The 14332-nt window shown below is 37.3% G+C and overlaps 2 protein-coding genes and 1 non-coding gene across 6 annotated transcripts in view; 2 read left to right on the top strand and 1 right to left on the bottom strand.

Moving 5' to 3' along the window:
* Positions 1-1518: 1518 nt before the first annotated feature.
* On the top strand, positions 1519-7482 carry LOC121295001 (60S ribosomal protein L27a-like). The gene is made up of 6 exons (XM_041219267.1): positions 1519-1542; positions 3309-3419; positions 4555-4618; positions 5391-5466; positions 6314-6488; positions 7312-7482. Exons 1-6 carry the CDS (start codon positions 1519-1521, stop codon positions 7438-7440), a joined length of 579 nt encoding a protein of 192 aa, XP_041075201.1. The 3' UTR covers positions 7441-7482.
* LOC121295148 lies at positions 6546-6674 on the top strand. The gene has a single exon (XR_005946868.1). It is a non-coding gene; the product is annotated as a small nucleolar RNA SNORA3/SNORA45 family (small nucleolar RNA).
* A 71-nt stretch (positions 7483-7553) lies between the features above and the next one.
* Positions 7554-14332, bottom strand: part of LOC121294290 (DENN domain-containing protein 2B-like) — a 64501-nt gene continuing 57722 nt past the window's right edge. For all 4 annotated transcript variants that reach the window (XM_041217863.1, XM_041217864.1, XM_041217862.1 and 1 more), the window contains 6 exons: positions 12973-13150; positions 11286-11327; positions 10944-11055; positions 9886-10125; positions 8662-8748; positions 7554-8219 (listed from right to left, as the gene is read on the bottom strand). In XM_041217863.1, coding sequence (XP_041073797.1) covers positions 8185-8219; positions 8662-8748; positions 9886-10125; positions 10944-11055; positions 11286-11327; positions 12973-13150 — 694 coding nt within the window. In that variant the 3' untranslated portion in view covers positions 7554-8184. The remainder of the gene's footprint in view (positions 8220-8661; positions 8749-9885; positions 10126-10943; positions 11056-11285; positions 11328-12972; positions 13151-14332) is intronic.

Below are 14332 nucleotides of genomic sequence, written 5' to 3'. Positions count from 1 at the left end.
TCATGCTGATGTACAGTAGCCTACACATGCTGTATGAGCTCTCTTTCTTACAATAGCTATCTTGGTTGGTATTGAACTACAGGTATTTACCACGGTTTAGCAAAGACGTTAGCTCTTTAGTTTTTAACTAATATATTGTTTCTTACCAAACGTATAATTGAAATACATACATGATGAAAGCCAGTCTGCTATTCATTTTGTCAAGTACTGTATGTAAAAATAAACAACAAAGCGCATAATACAAAATAATAATCATACTGTAGAAGCGATTTTCATGCGATTGATGGGCACCGTGGCCTAGTTAGTAATCGCAGCATGGAGCTCAGTTTTTTCCATGACTGAAACGCCTGCTTTAGCTTTTGGAAAATCGCTCGCATACCTGTCCATACAGTAGTGCTTCCCAAAACAAGAACACCTTCAGAAATGCAAAATAATGTTTAATACATAACACATTTTGCTAGTTGCACAAACAGAAATACACATTAATATCACAGGCTACTTAAAAATTGCATTACTGTCGAATGTAACCGATCTACTTATTAATATAAATTATACTTACAAAATTAATTTTAAATTATTTTTTGATAGGCTAATATATCTGATCTACGGTGATATTTACATTCTCTTATCTCGCATCATACTGTCGAAGACATCCGATCTACTCATGCATATAAGTTATACTTACAAAATTAATTTTAAATGATTTATTGTTTGTTAATATATCTGATCAACTTATTTCCTAGCCTAAGCTTGTAGAAACAATGGAACCTCCCCTTTAAATTCTATAACTTATTTCTTAGGACACCTGCAGAATTTCACCAGAGTCTACAGTCACTGCTGCTCCCCAAACAAGCATGTCTTGTCTTTTTATAGGATGTGGCAAGGGATTAATTGATAACCAATAATTAAATTCCCACCTGGCCACATTCCACTCTTTTCTAAAATTGTGTAATCAATTAAAACTTAATTACACAAGTACTCTGTGTGGCTGTGCAAAGGTGGCCATCTTGGTCCCAGCTTGTTGCTCTATGACCGAGCCAAAATGGCTGACAGCCACAAACCACATACCAGTACTTGTTTTTTTTCTATTTACCAACAAGTGTAAGGGCAAAACAATCCTGACAGTAGAAAGTAGCAAGGATTTGCTCAGAACAACAATTTACCTGCTACTAACTGAAACCTAGTTGTTTCTTTTATACCAGTTTTATACTATTAAAGTGGTTTTATTCTTATCAGAAAAGTTGCCCAGCCCTTCTCATTTGTTTTCAATCTAACGTCACATAAACCCTAGATGGAATTACTTTCCTGTAACTCGCTGAAGCCCATCTATTATTCTCTCTATATATACAGTCTGTGCCACTGTGGGTATTAACAAGTGTTCAGTGTGACCTCATGCGTTATCTAGAAATCTTCTTGTAGATAACACGGTGTGAGTGGTTTTGAGGTCTGTTGCTCTAGAATTCAGAGCCTGCTGGTTTCACTAAAGCAGATGGAGCCAGCAGAGTAGGTCAGCGCGTCATGGGATTTCCTTGGAAGCAGGAAGTACACAGACGGAGCTGTCAACTAGGATTCTTCAGGCTCACATAAAGCCAGGTGGTTTCTGATAAAATGCAAGGGGAGCAAAATTAAAAGTAAAAATGACACTTGCAGCTACTTTAACCACAAAACCCAAATGAAATTACTCAACCTGCATGGCAACAAAATATAACAAAGATTAAAAAAAAAAAAAAAAACAGTATGAGTCCGATAGACCAACCCAATAATGTAACTAACTTCAAACAAGTAAACCATAATACAATTAATTAGCATCCTTATTTGTAGGGGTTTGCTTGTTCTCCCATATTGTAAGTACTTATATTCTTAAAAAAAAAAAAAAAACTAAAACACTGACTATTTTCAGGTAGGCGAATCTCATTTGAAATATAAGACACATTGTATCTCGTCTATGCAAGCAACCAAGGAGAGACGAGGTGGCTATCTGCATGAGAATCCAACCTTCTGAGGCAGAATTTCTCTGCATACAAGTAATGTTCACCCCAACAGAGGGATAGCAGCCATTGCAAAATAGGTTTAGCTTTGCAACACGTTAAACACGTTTCAGAACATTTACTTACCATATGCAAACACATCTTGTAATTTTTTCTTTTCTTTGAAGCTTTACTTGAGGTTGTGGTGTACTCATATCATTATAAATCTATCTTTTAAAGAAGAGGCATCTAACTCTTTTAAACAGCCAGCTGGGACACCTGGAACAGCTTCCTGTGAGAATACAAATCTGTCGCCACCCACCCCAGCATGCTCTAAAAATACATGGAAAGAGCAGCAGCCTCTGCACTGTGTGTTAATACTTTCATCCTTCGCTGGTAATGTCGACAACTTTTAATCATTGTCAGGGTTTAGTGGCACAAGTCTTTGTCGTTTGCAGTTTTACCTCAGCGTACTGTACTGTAGCACAAACCTTAAAACTAATACTGTCAGAAGAATACATCTTGTTCTAGAATCACACGCTATGGGAATGGCTGGTTTTAAATCCGCTCAGTGGCATTGGAACAATTTTTAAAGTGGGGGAGCTGAAAGCCTTTGAACAAAACTATGGAAGCCATGCAAAGCCAAGGGGTGCTACTGCACCCCTAGTTCCAGCGCCCTTGAATCCGTTATGTATTTCTGGACATTTCAGGGTCAGCTTTGTCTGTGAACAATGCTACTATAAACTAAAACAGCAAAACCACAATTAAAATAAAATTAAAAAAAAAAAAAAAAAAACAATTATACACATCCTTGCTCAGTACAGGGAATGCACATCCAGGCACAACGTCATTTTTTTTTTTTTGGATGCATTGCTTAATAAACAGGGTTAGCAGGAGGTTACAGACAAGATGTTATTTGTGTTATGATTAAAGGAGTGATAATCAGACTTTAACAGTCTATTGCCTTATGCTGTCTGTCACACTCATAGAATTGCATTAGGTCGATAACCACGTCCATACCTAATGAAACCTGCCAAGGATTCCTGCATTCTTCAGGTTATTCACAGTGTCTCAAAATGGAGTACATTGAGGCAGTCTCATTATGTCTGTTTCAATTACATTTGATCATACAGAAAATAACTGCTACGCTAATTGTGATGAAACTTGGGCTTTCTTTATCACAAATTGAGTTTGTTTTTTTTCTAATGTGCATACAGTGGAGGTATATAGGTCTTGTACTGCTGATCTTGCTGTGTTTCCTATTCTGAATTTACAGCTGTGGCGGCGGGTGAACGTCACTACATGCTTGCTATCCTATTCATTAGTTCTCCGCTCCTCTAGAGGTCCCTGCGGTCTTTGCTCTTGCCTTCCTCCCTGTATGCGAGACACAACTCTCGGGTAAAGTTGCGAGACTTCCTTTTCTCTCTCCTCTTTGCGTTATCCTCCAAGATGGTAGGTAGTTGTAAACTCTTTTTGCAATAAGTGTTTATTAAAATCCGAAACCATCCTGCGTGCATAAACAAAGACAGTGACAAAGCCCGTGTTATGAATACAGATAAACATGTCAAGACATCTTCTAAGCAATAATTGGTAAAGAAAGTGTACGAAATGAATTAATAAAGAACTCTGTTTTCCTTGCGGGTGCCTCTGATATTGAATCAATGTAGTCGTGAAGGCCTCACCGCACTGTTCATGTTTTTCCATGATTTACAGTTTTGTCGTTCTTTGACTGCGTGTTTGTCGGCACCTTGTGTGTTAGATACCATTTTGTAGTGATTTAATAAGGTCCGTTTTGTTTCCGGAGAGCCAGGGTGTTGACTGTTATATTCAGAATGGGTTTAGCTATGCCTAAAATATTCTTAGTTTTGTTTTCCTCGTTGGCAACCGCTAGAAGTTTTAAACCGTTCAGCCTGTGTATTTGCGTAAATTGCAGATCATTTATACGGTCTATTTGTAACTTTGAACATATTGTGTATTGTTGTAAAACACCACAAAATGTTTCTTGGCATAGTTTATATATAGATTACAAGCGGAATGATGTAGCGTGGCTTGCTTTTGAAAACTGAGCTCTAGTAATAATGATATTGTCTGTAAAGTAACAGTAATTTCGTACCGGTACAGACAGGTGATTTCCCGGGCTAGTACCAGAGTCGAAAATCGAGGTAATGTTCGTTAGTGGTTAAAGATATTTCTGCATTATGAGGCTGCAAACGTTTTGGTGAAGGGTCTGGAATACAGTGCTAATGTAAGATTTTTACGAGGGTACTTTTTTGAAATGCTTTATGGTGAGGTCTGGTATTAAACGGTAACTTTAAATATATGTGCAAGGCCTTTTCTGCACTATTCTGAATGAGGCATGTCAAGTTCCACACCTGGCACTTCTCAGTGGGGAAGATGAACGCTTCAAACGCCTCTCAGAAGCTTTTAAATGAGTTTAAAGAACTTCCAGGGTAAGTTAGTATCACTGCATGGAAGATGCCATAGCCCTGTTGTCTTGCTTGTGTATTGTCATTCCCATGCTTTTATCAGCGATGAGAGTACTAGTGCTATGTACGTATATGTTTTAATGCTGCAGTTTCTTTTTCAGCCTGCCAGAACGAGCAAGACCCGAAAGCTCCGGGGGCATGTCAGCCACGGTCATGGGCGTGTTGGTAAGTAACTGTGCATGACACCCGAATCACCAAACAGACCTGCTTGGGTTCTTTTTTCCCCCCTTCTAAAAATCACATTAGACACACAGGTTTGAAAGGAAAAAAAAAGCACAGATGCACAACTTTAACAGAAATAAGCACAAACAAAGCAAAAAGACAAAATAAATACCTAGCTCCTTTGGAGCACTAACTAAACACTTGTTGCAAGGTCCTAACTAGTTTGCAGGACTGATACGCCGTTTACCTGCCACAGATACACATAAAATACAAATAAGTCCCACACAATACCTTTCTTCAATACAACTGCTCGCTCACACACACAGTCGGGCTCCTCACTCAGCAGCAGCCCTGAGCAGAGTGGCTGCCTCTCTTAAATACCCTGCACCTGGCACTAATTTACAATTACCACCAGGTGCAGGGGATAACTAAACAATAAGACAATTAAACAATTACATAATTAACCAGTTAAACAATAAAAACCCTTAGCCCATTCAACCAAGCGAGCATTTTCACATGGTTTTTAAAGCATGGAGGATTTTAACCCCCTCCCTGCTATCTCACACACTGCATTTGGTATTAAGTCTTTAAATAACGGTACCCTCCTTAGTGTTGGTATATTGTGTATTGTCAGCTGCTCCAGTAAAGTAAAATTGGATCTGTGTAGCAGTACTGTAGATGCACCACACTAATAGCTACCGTTTCATAAACTTTATGTAAGACACTTTTGCCATTCAGAGAGTTTTAATTCTGACTTGTGTTTTGTTTAATACAGGTAAGCACAGAAAGCATCCTGGAGGTCGTGGTAATGCTGGTGGTTTGCATCACCACAGAATTAACTTTGACAAATAGTAAGTTAACTATGAAAGTGTGTCGTATTTGTCTACCAACTTATGATGCACACAGCATTCAAACCCTGTTGGTAAAAGACAGCTGGCTTATTTATTATACCCCCATGTTCTGTATAAATGCTGTAGTTAAGCAGGTGTAATAGACTATTTATCCTGAGCTGAATCTGGGTGTTTGGTTGGTGGGTGCTTCATTTAGACTGGATTACTGATTCACAAAGATTGGCATGTGATTGTTATCCAACGACTATTAGATCAGATGCAGTGAAGTCCCCATTTTATGTTTTATTCAACACCACAGTAGTTGGAATTTGAGGGAAGTGTTTTGATGCAGCGGGATTTAAACCAATCTCTAGTAATACACCACATAGTCCTGTAGACATGTTGTGTCAAACTTTGTTAGCAATGCACAAGTGGCGATGCTGTGGATATGCACAAAGCCTTGCAAATTAACTGGGAAGATTAACTTTTTTTTCAAATGGAAATGTTGATATTGTATGTCAATGGAAGAGGACTCTATATTAACAACTGTACTTTTTATTAAGGAGGTCTGTTCAGTTTACCTACCTGTGAAACACACCACTTGCACTGAATAGTTTTCTTTTGTATTATTAAGCTTAGTCACAGGACTGCACAAATGCATGCACACACTAAATGTGCAGATTTCAACTGTTACATTAAATGTTGTGTGTTTTTTTTTTTTTTTTTTTTTTTTTTTTTACATTTAGTGGTACATGCTGTTAAGTGTACTGTGTTTATAGGTCTTTGATGCTTGTTTTTCTGTTGTAATCCACAATCTCATAACTTGATCCGCTGCTGCTTGTTAATATTGTATTTCTCTTTATTTTAGCCACCCAGGGTACTTCGGTAAGGTTGGTATGAGACACTACCACTTGAAGAAGAATACATACTTCTGCCCTACAATCAACTTGGACAAGCTGTGGACACTGGTCAGTGAGCAGACCAGGCTCAACTACTCCAAGAAACCAGACGGTCCAGCTCCCATTATTGATGTTGTGCGCGCTGTAAGTAGCTCTTGTTGTTTAATGTAGGGCATGAGTGTTTAGATTCCTCTTCATAACACCGAGACTAGAGTCACACCCTGACACACATGGTTGTCCTGGTGTGCTATAGTACTCGAAGAGCAATTACTGATCTTATTCACTGACTGGCTCCTTATAGCCCAGCCAGCCACATGGTCTGTGACATTTTGTTTTTTCTTGTTTTCATGTTTGTGTACTGAAGCTTATCAGCTGGTAATATAAGAATCGCCCTCATTCATTTCAATGGGCTGTGATATCTCAGGATGTGTATGGTAGGATATTGCCACTTTTCGGGTTGATTTATACTACCCCACAACTACACACACCCTGTTGTGCTATGTTCCTTAAGTGTCTTCTTAAAATCTGAATTAAACTAGTGTGTTTGGGAGTCATAGTTGAGGCTGTGCTTTGTGTTCTGCATTCCAAGTGTTAGTGGTCTGGCATTATGGGGTTTACTGCATCCGTAACGTGATGGCTTCTAATGAGGAATCACTGCACTAATCTTATATACTGGGCATGATCTTGATCTTATTTATTAGCTACGTGTAGTGTGTGTAAAAGGCCAGCCTTTCTGATTTAATTGAATTCTCAGGGCATGTGTCTGAGAACAGGTTTTAATCTGCTTGCACTGCATCACTTAAAACCAGATTTATATCCTAAATCAATTTTTCATTTTTTTTTCATATATCAAAAATCATTTTTTTGTGTTAACTTATTTACATGATTAAATTAAACCTTTTGTTTTACAATGAAAACTAAACTAGTGGAATTAAATGTGCATTTGTTTTTTCACCTTCCTATTCAGGGCTTCTTCAAAGTCTTGGGCAAAGGCAAACTGCCTAAGCAGCCTGTTATTGTGAAGGCCAAATTCTTCAGCAGAAAGGCTGAAGAGAAAATCAAGGGAGTTGGTGGAGCTTGTGTATTAATGGCATAAAGGTTGCATTCCATCATGTGAAAATAAAACTGTTCTGTAAAAGGAAGCCTGATGTGTGCTTTGTTCGCCCCCCTAGTCATGGATTCTTAGAGTACTAAAGAGAAGAGACTAAGTAGTATTTATTTTCTTTATATCTAATGTAGTGCATTACATAAACAAAACAGTTTCCTGACCATTGCTATTAAATACATGGGATGTCTGTCATACAAAGAACCACATTATCTTACTGTTCTGCAAGAATAAAAAGCTAGAGGCAAATATAAAACTAACAATTAAAGCAACATTATTTGACTTCTTCCATACTAACAAACAGCCTTGCCCTCATTGGTTTCATTCGTTTCCACAATACATCTGTTCAGATTCTCCATAAGCATTCTATAAAATCAGTGGTTATTCTGAAACAGTCAAATGCACATTATTGGATAGTCTTTGGTACCATGCATACTCATTATATTGTAATGAGCACCTGTTTTATTCAGTCATATACAAGTATTTACCACAGGCCTAATTAAAATGCTCATTAAACAACCAGCTTACATTACACTATGTACAAAATGTTCCCAACAGTTAGCCTCTTGAAAAGAAATGAATTGTTCCAAGCTAAAAATAGCAATCACTCTGAAGTGGATGTGGCCAGTCTCTGGTGTATCAAAGGTGTTCTAATGTGCACAAATTGCAGTCTTGTACCTAAAGCTCCACAGATAAAAACATGTTTGGTAAGCATTACAGTAGAAAATGGTCTCTTCAATTCTTCTTGTGAAGAAATTTCATTTTACTGCCTAGAAAAAGAGAAAGGGGGTCAATTTCTGGATAATTGTCAATTGTAAATGATTTCCACATGTAATTATTTAACCATTGAAATGCTGTTAAATTATAGCAAAACACACAACTCTTTAATATGTTGATACAAAGACATCCTGATGCACTGAAAGCTAGATAATCACCCGTAAAACAATATATAACCATCCCAGTACACTGAAAGCTCATAGATAATTGCCCGTGAAACAATTTGTTTAAAGAAAAAATGTAGTTGCTGAAAGACATGTACAGTTGGAGCAACCTCCACCATTGTATTTGCTTTCCAAAGCAAATTTCCTTTTGAGTCTAAATATTGCCCTGTTCTGCTCAGGGTTTATTAAATTAAATTGAAACATCCAGAACTACTGTAAGACACTGATACATACTGATGTTCCTATAGTGCACAATAGAAATGCGTCTCACCTAATCCTTTCAGAAATTTGTTGACTCCACTCTGTTCCGTGTCTGGCAGCTCCTCCAAATACTGCTCAACTCTCAGTTCAAACAGACCTGTACACAACAATACAGAACATAATCATAGAGAAGATCTTTCTTGAAACAGATGTCCATTAAGAGACAAATATGCCCAAATAAAATGTTTATATATGGTGGAATCTTTAGTTTATATAAAAAAAAAAAGTAGGCAAGGTTGTTTATAATATAAAGAACATTCTAATGAAGAGACCCATTCTGAAATCATTGTAATACTCAGCATCATCATTAGAGGGAACTACAATAACGTGTTAATGCAAAAACTACAGTAATGTCAACTACCTTATTAATAGCCTTACAACGTATTACAATAGTAGCCACTAGGTGTCAATATAGAAATGGCTATTGAAATCACTGCATATATTACAGCTGTTTGATAAACACTTGATTTAACAACTTTTGTTGGAAAGGCAATGTCGCAAAATCTAAAACAATAATGCATTGTTTTATCATTACAGACCTGTAATACAGCTCTAGGAAAGACAATGAATATATTTACACATATGATATAATATTATTTATACATTCACGTCTACATTGTGATAATCTACTAAAGGGAATGTGAGAAAAGTAGACTTATTCCATTAACACACTACATATCCACTGTCAGTGGTCACTGATGTCAATTGTAAGACAAGACACATTTCCTTTTAATTATGACAATATATAATGCATCAACACTTCTTATATTAAACATATATTATATATATATATATGTGTGTGTGTGTGTGTGTGTTCAGGCAAAGAACAAGCTTCGGCAATTAGGGTATTTATAAATACAACCAGGGAGATGTGACCTTTTAAAATAAAGTTATCTGCAAAGACTAAATATGGCCTTGTTTTTGTAGTCTGGTCTTAACTCACGTCACAGATATCATACTGGTAAATATTGTTACTTGGAAACATAATCTAACAGTGCTGGATTCTGAGATGAATTGTGTTTGTTCCGATACAGTACATGCCAATCTCATCATAACAAGAAATGTGGGGAACAAAAAGAGCTGGTTGGGTCCACAAGTATTTCACACCTGTATTATTCTCTGGGCAGAAATGTGCTTTGTACCTTCAGTTGAAATATTCGTTGAAATATTCTACACACTGTTTTTACCAGACACAGCCTAAATAGAAACAAAAGCATTAGGAGCGCCACTGTACCTTTGGCCCTGCACTTCCTCATCTCTCTGTCCTGGATGAATCCTGCAAACATCTGGGACTCCATGAAAACACCCAGGAAGCGGCGGATGCTTTTGGAAGCCACTGACTTGCGGAAGGCCGCCCTCTGGAAAACCCGCTCCCCCTTCTCGTTCTGGGTCAGGAACAGGGAATAGTGTCCGATCGTCTCCAGAAAGAAGCGGATGAAGGCCTCAGACACCAGACTGCTCAGACTGTTACACTCTAGAAATGGCATGTCAGTTGCTTTTAGGGCCACTGTTATACTGAGAGTTTGGCATATATTATACCTTGCAGGGCACAATTTTCATAATGTAATAATGTCTACCTACACTGCAAGATTATGCATTAAAAATGTTTATCTAGTTTTTGATCCTCAACATACTAAATCTAAAAACATGATAGACATATATCCATACATACATATAATATGCATCTCTGGGCTCATAATATATCATAAGTGAGGCTTTTTTAATAGGAAAAATTTAAGATAGTAAAAATGAAATATCTGAACAAAACTTCTTTTCTTTTTGAGCCAGACCATAATGATGTAAGAATTGCATGAATATTTGCAGTCATACTTAACATAACTCATACTCTAATCATAAAAATGTGGCAGGGAATCCTGCGTCATATTAAAGTGAATTATTGTATTGTCGATGTTCAAAGACATGACTACAGCTTTGGATTCAATTAGTTTGTGTATTACAATATCAGATTCTGAATTGGATGAAGATTGATATAATCTGGCAAACGTGTTCATCAACACGGAATTCTTCAGCTACCACATAGCCATCCATTTCCAATTTGCAGATTATAACTTGTTTATGGGTTTTTCTTTAATCCGTTAGTTTTACAATTTGATCATTTGTGGAACAAGCTGAACAACAACATCAAAGAATCACACAATAACCATTTTCATACAATATAGTCAATTTCTCAATATTAGCATTTAGCTGTATATAGGCAGCACACCTTTCTCTAATTACAGTACTGACCAATGTTTAAATTCAATGCCTTCTGCTATATGCAGTCTCTCATACCTTCATCTGATTCGCTATCTGAATCCTGATTCATGAGGTCATTCTTCTGTTCCAGAGCCTGCTCCAGAGCAGCTTGCAGTTTCCGTGGCAACAATGTGTCCTCATCATCCATCTAGTGGCAAATAATAACAATAATACACCCACCCAACTATAAATAATAAATCTGTAATTACAGTTGTATGCCTACATGTAGCACGTACGATTCGCTTCAATATCATGTGTAATATATGTGGAATCTGATCTTTTAGAGATTTTCTTCCTAACTTCTAAATGGTACAGCAACTTGTTTGAGTGAAATGATATTTAAGAGATGCTTTATTGTATTTTTGATCAAGGTCTTACCTGTCTGATAAAGCGGTCTGTTTCCAAGTCAACCATCAAAGCCTAATTGAGACAAACAAACAAAAAAATAAATTTATAAAATGAACCCTGAAAGACACCCCACCCACAAAACACACATGCAGTCTAAACCTCCAAACCACATGAGGGTTTCAAGTTTTTATCTTGACTTGAGGGTAACAAATCCAACTCCATGCAATTATTATAAAAAAAAAAAAAAAAAAAAAAAAACAACAGATGTAACTAGTTTTAACCCAGAGTGTCATTTCATACGCAAGTGAGAGCAGCTCCTGACAGAGTTGACAGGGTCATTACAACCCAATGCTCTGTATTTAACATGATTTACTGCTGTTCCTCCCCTTCATTAGGGTGCCAAACCCACAAGGGCAAGACCAAACTGACTGCTTTGAAACAACATCTCTCTGCAGCCAGCTGTGGCTTAACACAAGTCATGTAGATTACAGCATGTCATCAATGAAACAGTAAATTCATTGTTACTTTTCGTTAATCTTGAATTGTTTTGCTGTAATTTACTGAAACTAACATCATATGCTTTCCAATGGCACACTGCACACTGTATCCTTGCTACTGACAAACAAGTAGTGCAGAGAGAGACAGATAGAAAGAAACATAGATAATCATTCTCTAATGGTTATACTTGCAATGGCAATACTACAAGTATAGTTTTGTTTTTTGTTTTTTTTTATTGTCACTACTCATTGAGCTCCAGTCAATTTCTCTTTCCTTTCATATTGTTACTGCATACTTCTGCAAGCCAGAAAGCAAAGCGAAAAAGAGACTTGATGTATAAAAATAAGAACTGCCTTGGAAGGTGAGAGGAGAGAAATGGAAGATAGGGAAACGCAACTAATACATCAATGCAGTATGTTACTCTTGTGAAGTAAGCCAGGCAAAACGGAGTTCTCTTTGGAAGTACAAATACCCCTTGTCCACAAATACAAAGACTCATAAGGCTATCAGGAGAAGAAGTCTACTTCTGATGTTCGGGTTGTTTATTAGAGCGAAGAAAAAAAAAAAAGTAAAATAATCAAAAGGTCCCAAAGGACATTCGTTGCTAAAGTTAAATTAATTTCCACCACAAGCTTCTTGTGGCTGCTTTGAAAGGAAGCCAGATTCAAGGTTTTTGATCTGAGCAAACTTTCAAACAAGCCAGTTTCCTGAGGGTATGACTTTTAATTAGTGTCTCATGGGTTTTTTCCCCAATCTTATTACTATTTGGTTACATCTGCCTCTTGATTTTTCAGGCAAACAAGGCTGTCAGCTCTTGAAGCTGATGCTGAACAGAACAGAGATCCACACTCACACAGATATGTTAAAGAAATAAAATGGACAAAATAACTAAGTGTATCATGGATTTCATCAAGAACTAAAATAGTCAAGGGGTGTAGAGAAAACAAAATAATTAAGTCCTCCCTTTTTAATTGGTTTTAATTGGTTACCTGTGATTCTAGCACACACAGAGACCTATATCAGTACAACAGGATCCACCTGTGAGAAAATGGAATATGGCTACATTTGGGAACTTCACTGTCATTAAACTAAAAACTTGTCATTTTTTTTGGTTTTTGCTTTGGATTAACTGTCTGCAAGGAGACCTCTCTGATGAAGCAATGTACGGACACAGAAGCATATACAACACAAGAGTGGCATCGAGCAATTCTATTCTCACCTCTTCCACAGGGAGCTCCTTCAGTTTGGGGAGGGAGCTGGAGAGCAGGCCTACCAGGAAGGGGGTTGGGCAGCAGACAATGTCGACTATGGAGGAGGGCAGGACAGGGATGAAGGTGTGCTGCCAGGAGAACGGGTACAGCAGGGCAACCACTGCATGGACACAGGAAGACAGGATGCTGCAGAGGACACAAAGCACAAGCTTCATGGAGACCCTTGGGTGCTTTGTTGGCTTGTTGTGGCCATAGCAAGATACACTAACCAATAACATTTGAATCAACAAGTTCTAGGGCCATTGACCGAAAGCATTGCTTTGTATATTCATGCATAACAGATATTTTGTAGAGAAATACACACATAAGCTTGACTGAATGAATAAATGAATGAATCCAGAAATTACAAAGACTGCAAAAAGATTTGAGGAATTACATTTGATGCAGGTCAAATGGAAATCTGCTGAACAGAAATCCACAGATCAAAGGTTTGTTGTCTATACTGTAGAATACAATGTGTATGGTTAACTAGCTACCCACTATACTTTAAAGTGCTTTTCTATATTTGCTATGCATTCAATTTACTAGTCCTGCGTCACTGATGCCCTGTTTTTGCCTTTGATTTGGAATTGGCACATTGAAAGATATCATTAACACAAAACTGTTTCAACCCCAGCTGATGCAGAATCACATGCTGCATGTTTTCTTTCTCACGATCTTGTGTATATGAAATATATATTTCTTGAGAACAACCCCTTTCACTGTTTTAACAGGAGTATAATTAAAAAGTCATGAAACTACATAAACTGTAAAACCCTCAGAGAAACACATGAATGCGGTTACAAAACTTGTGCAGACTTGGATGTCAATGGCTAAACAAAGCCACAATCAAACAAGTAAACCGATAGCCCTTGAGAGCACCCCAAATCTCAGAAACCAAGCTCATTTAAACAATACTTCAGTATTTCGGTTTTCCTACGCCCTTCTTGAAATGTGTCCTCTGCTGTGTCATCTGTACTTATAAATAGTACTCTAAGTTTACAGCAGTATCCTTAGTGCCATTCATCCCCATTTAGTCCTGTTCTGCAAGTTTATATAATCCGTAATGACATACTGTAGGCCAGCAGCGCACAAACTTTTTATATGCCTCCCCCAGCCCAAGTTTCAAAACTTTTAATCTGTTTGTTAACATTGATGCATTTAGCTAAATCTGGCTCTTTTTTTTTTTTTTTGGTTAAATCTAGGAAAACACACGATTTACATTAAATCCAGTAAAAAAAAAACAAAAAAAAAAATGTATTCTTTGCAATCATTGCCATTTTTTTTTTTTTTTTTTTAACCCTTGTGCCCCATTCATGTTCAATTCCT

The sequence above is a fragment of the Polyodon spathula genome, chromosome 19, assembly GCF_017654505.1.
Source record: "Polyodon spathula isolate WHYD16114869_AA chromosome 19, ASM1765450v1, whole genome shotgun sequence".
NCBI lineage: Eukaryota > Metazoa > Chordata > Actinopteri > Acipenseriformes > Polyodontidae > Polyodon > Polyodon spathula.
The sequence above is the reverse complement of the archived record's forward strand: the minus strand, read 5'-3'. Positions and strand labels throughout refer to the sequence as shown.

What these genes read in the sequence shown, in the direction of transcription:
- LOC121295001 (XM_041219267.1), top strand. Translation starts at nt 1,519, where the DNA reads ATGGGATTTCCTTGGAAGCAGGAA. An exon ending in GATTTCCTTGGAAGCAGGAA is followed by an intron (nt 1,543 to 3,308) that starts GTACACAGACGG and finishes CCGCTCCTCTAG; the next exon opens with AGGTCCCTGCGGTCTTTGCT. An exon ending in TTATTGATGTTGTGCGCGCT is followed by an intron (nt 6,489 to 7,311) that starts GTAAGTAGCTCT and finishes CTTCCTATTCAG; the next exon opens with GGCTTCTTCAAAGTCTTGGG.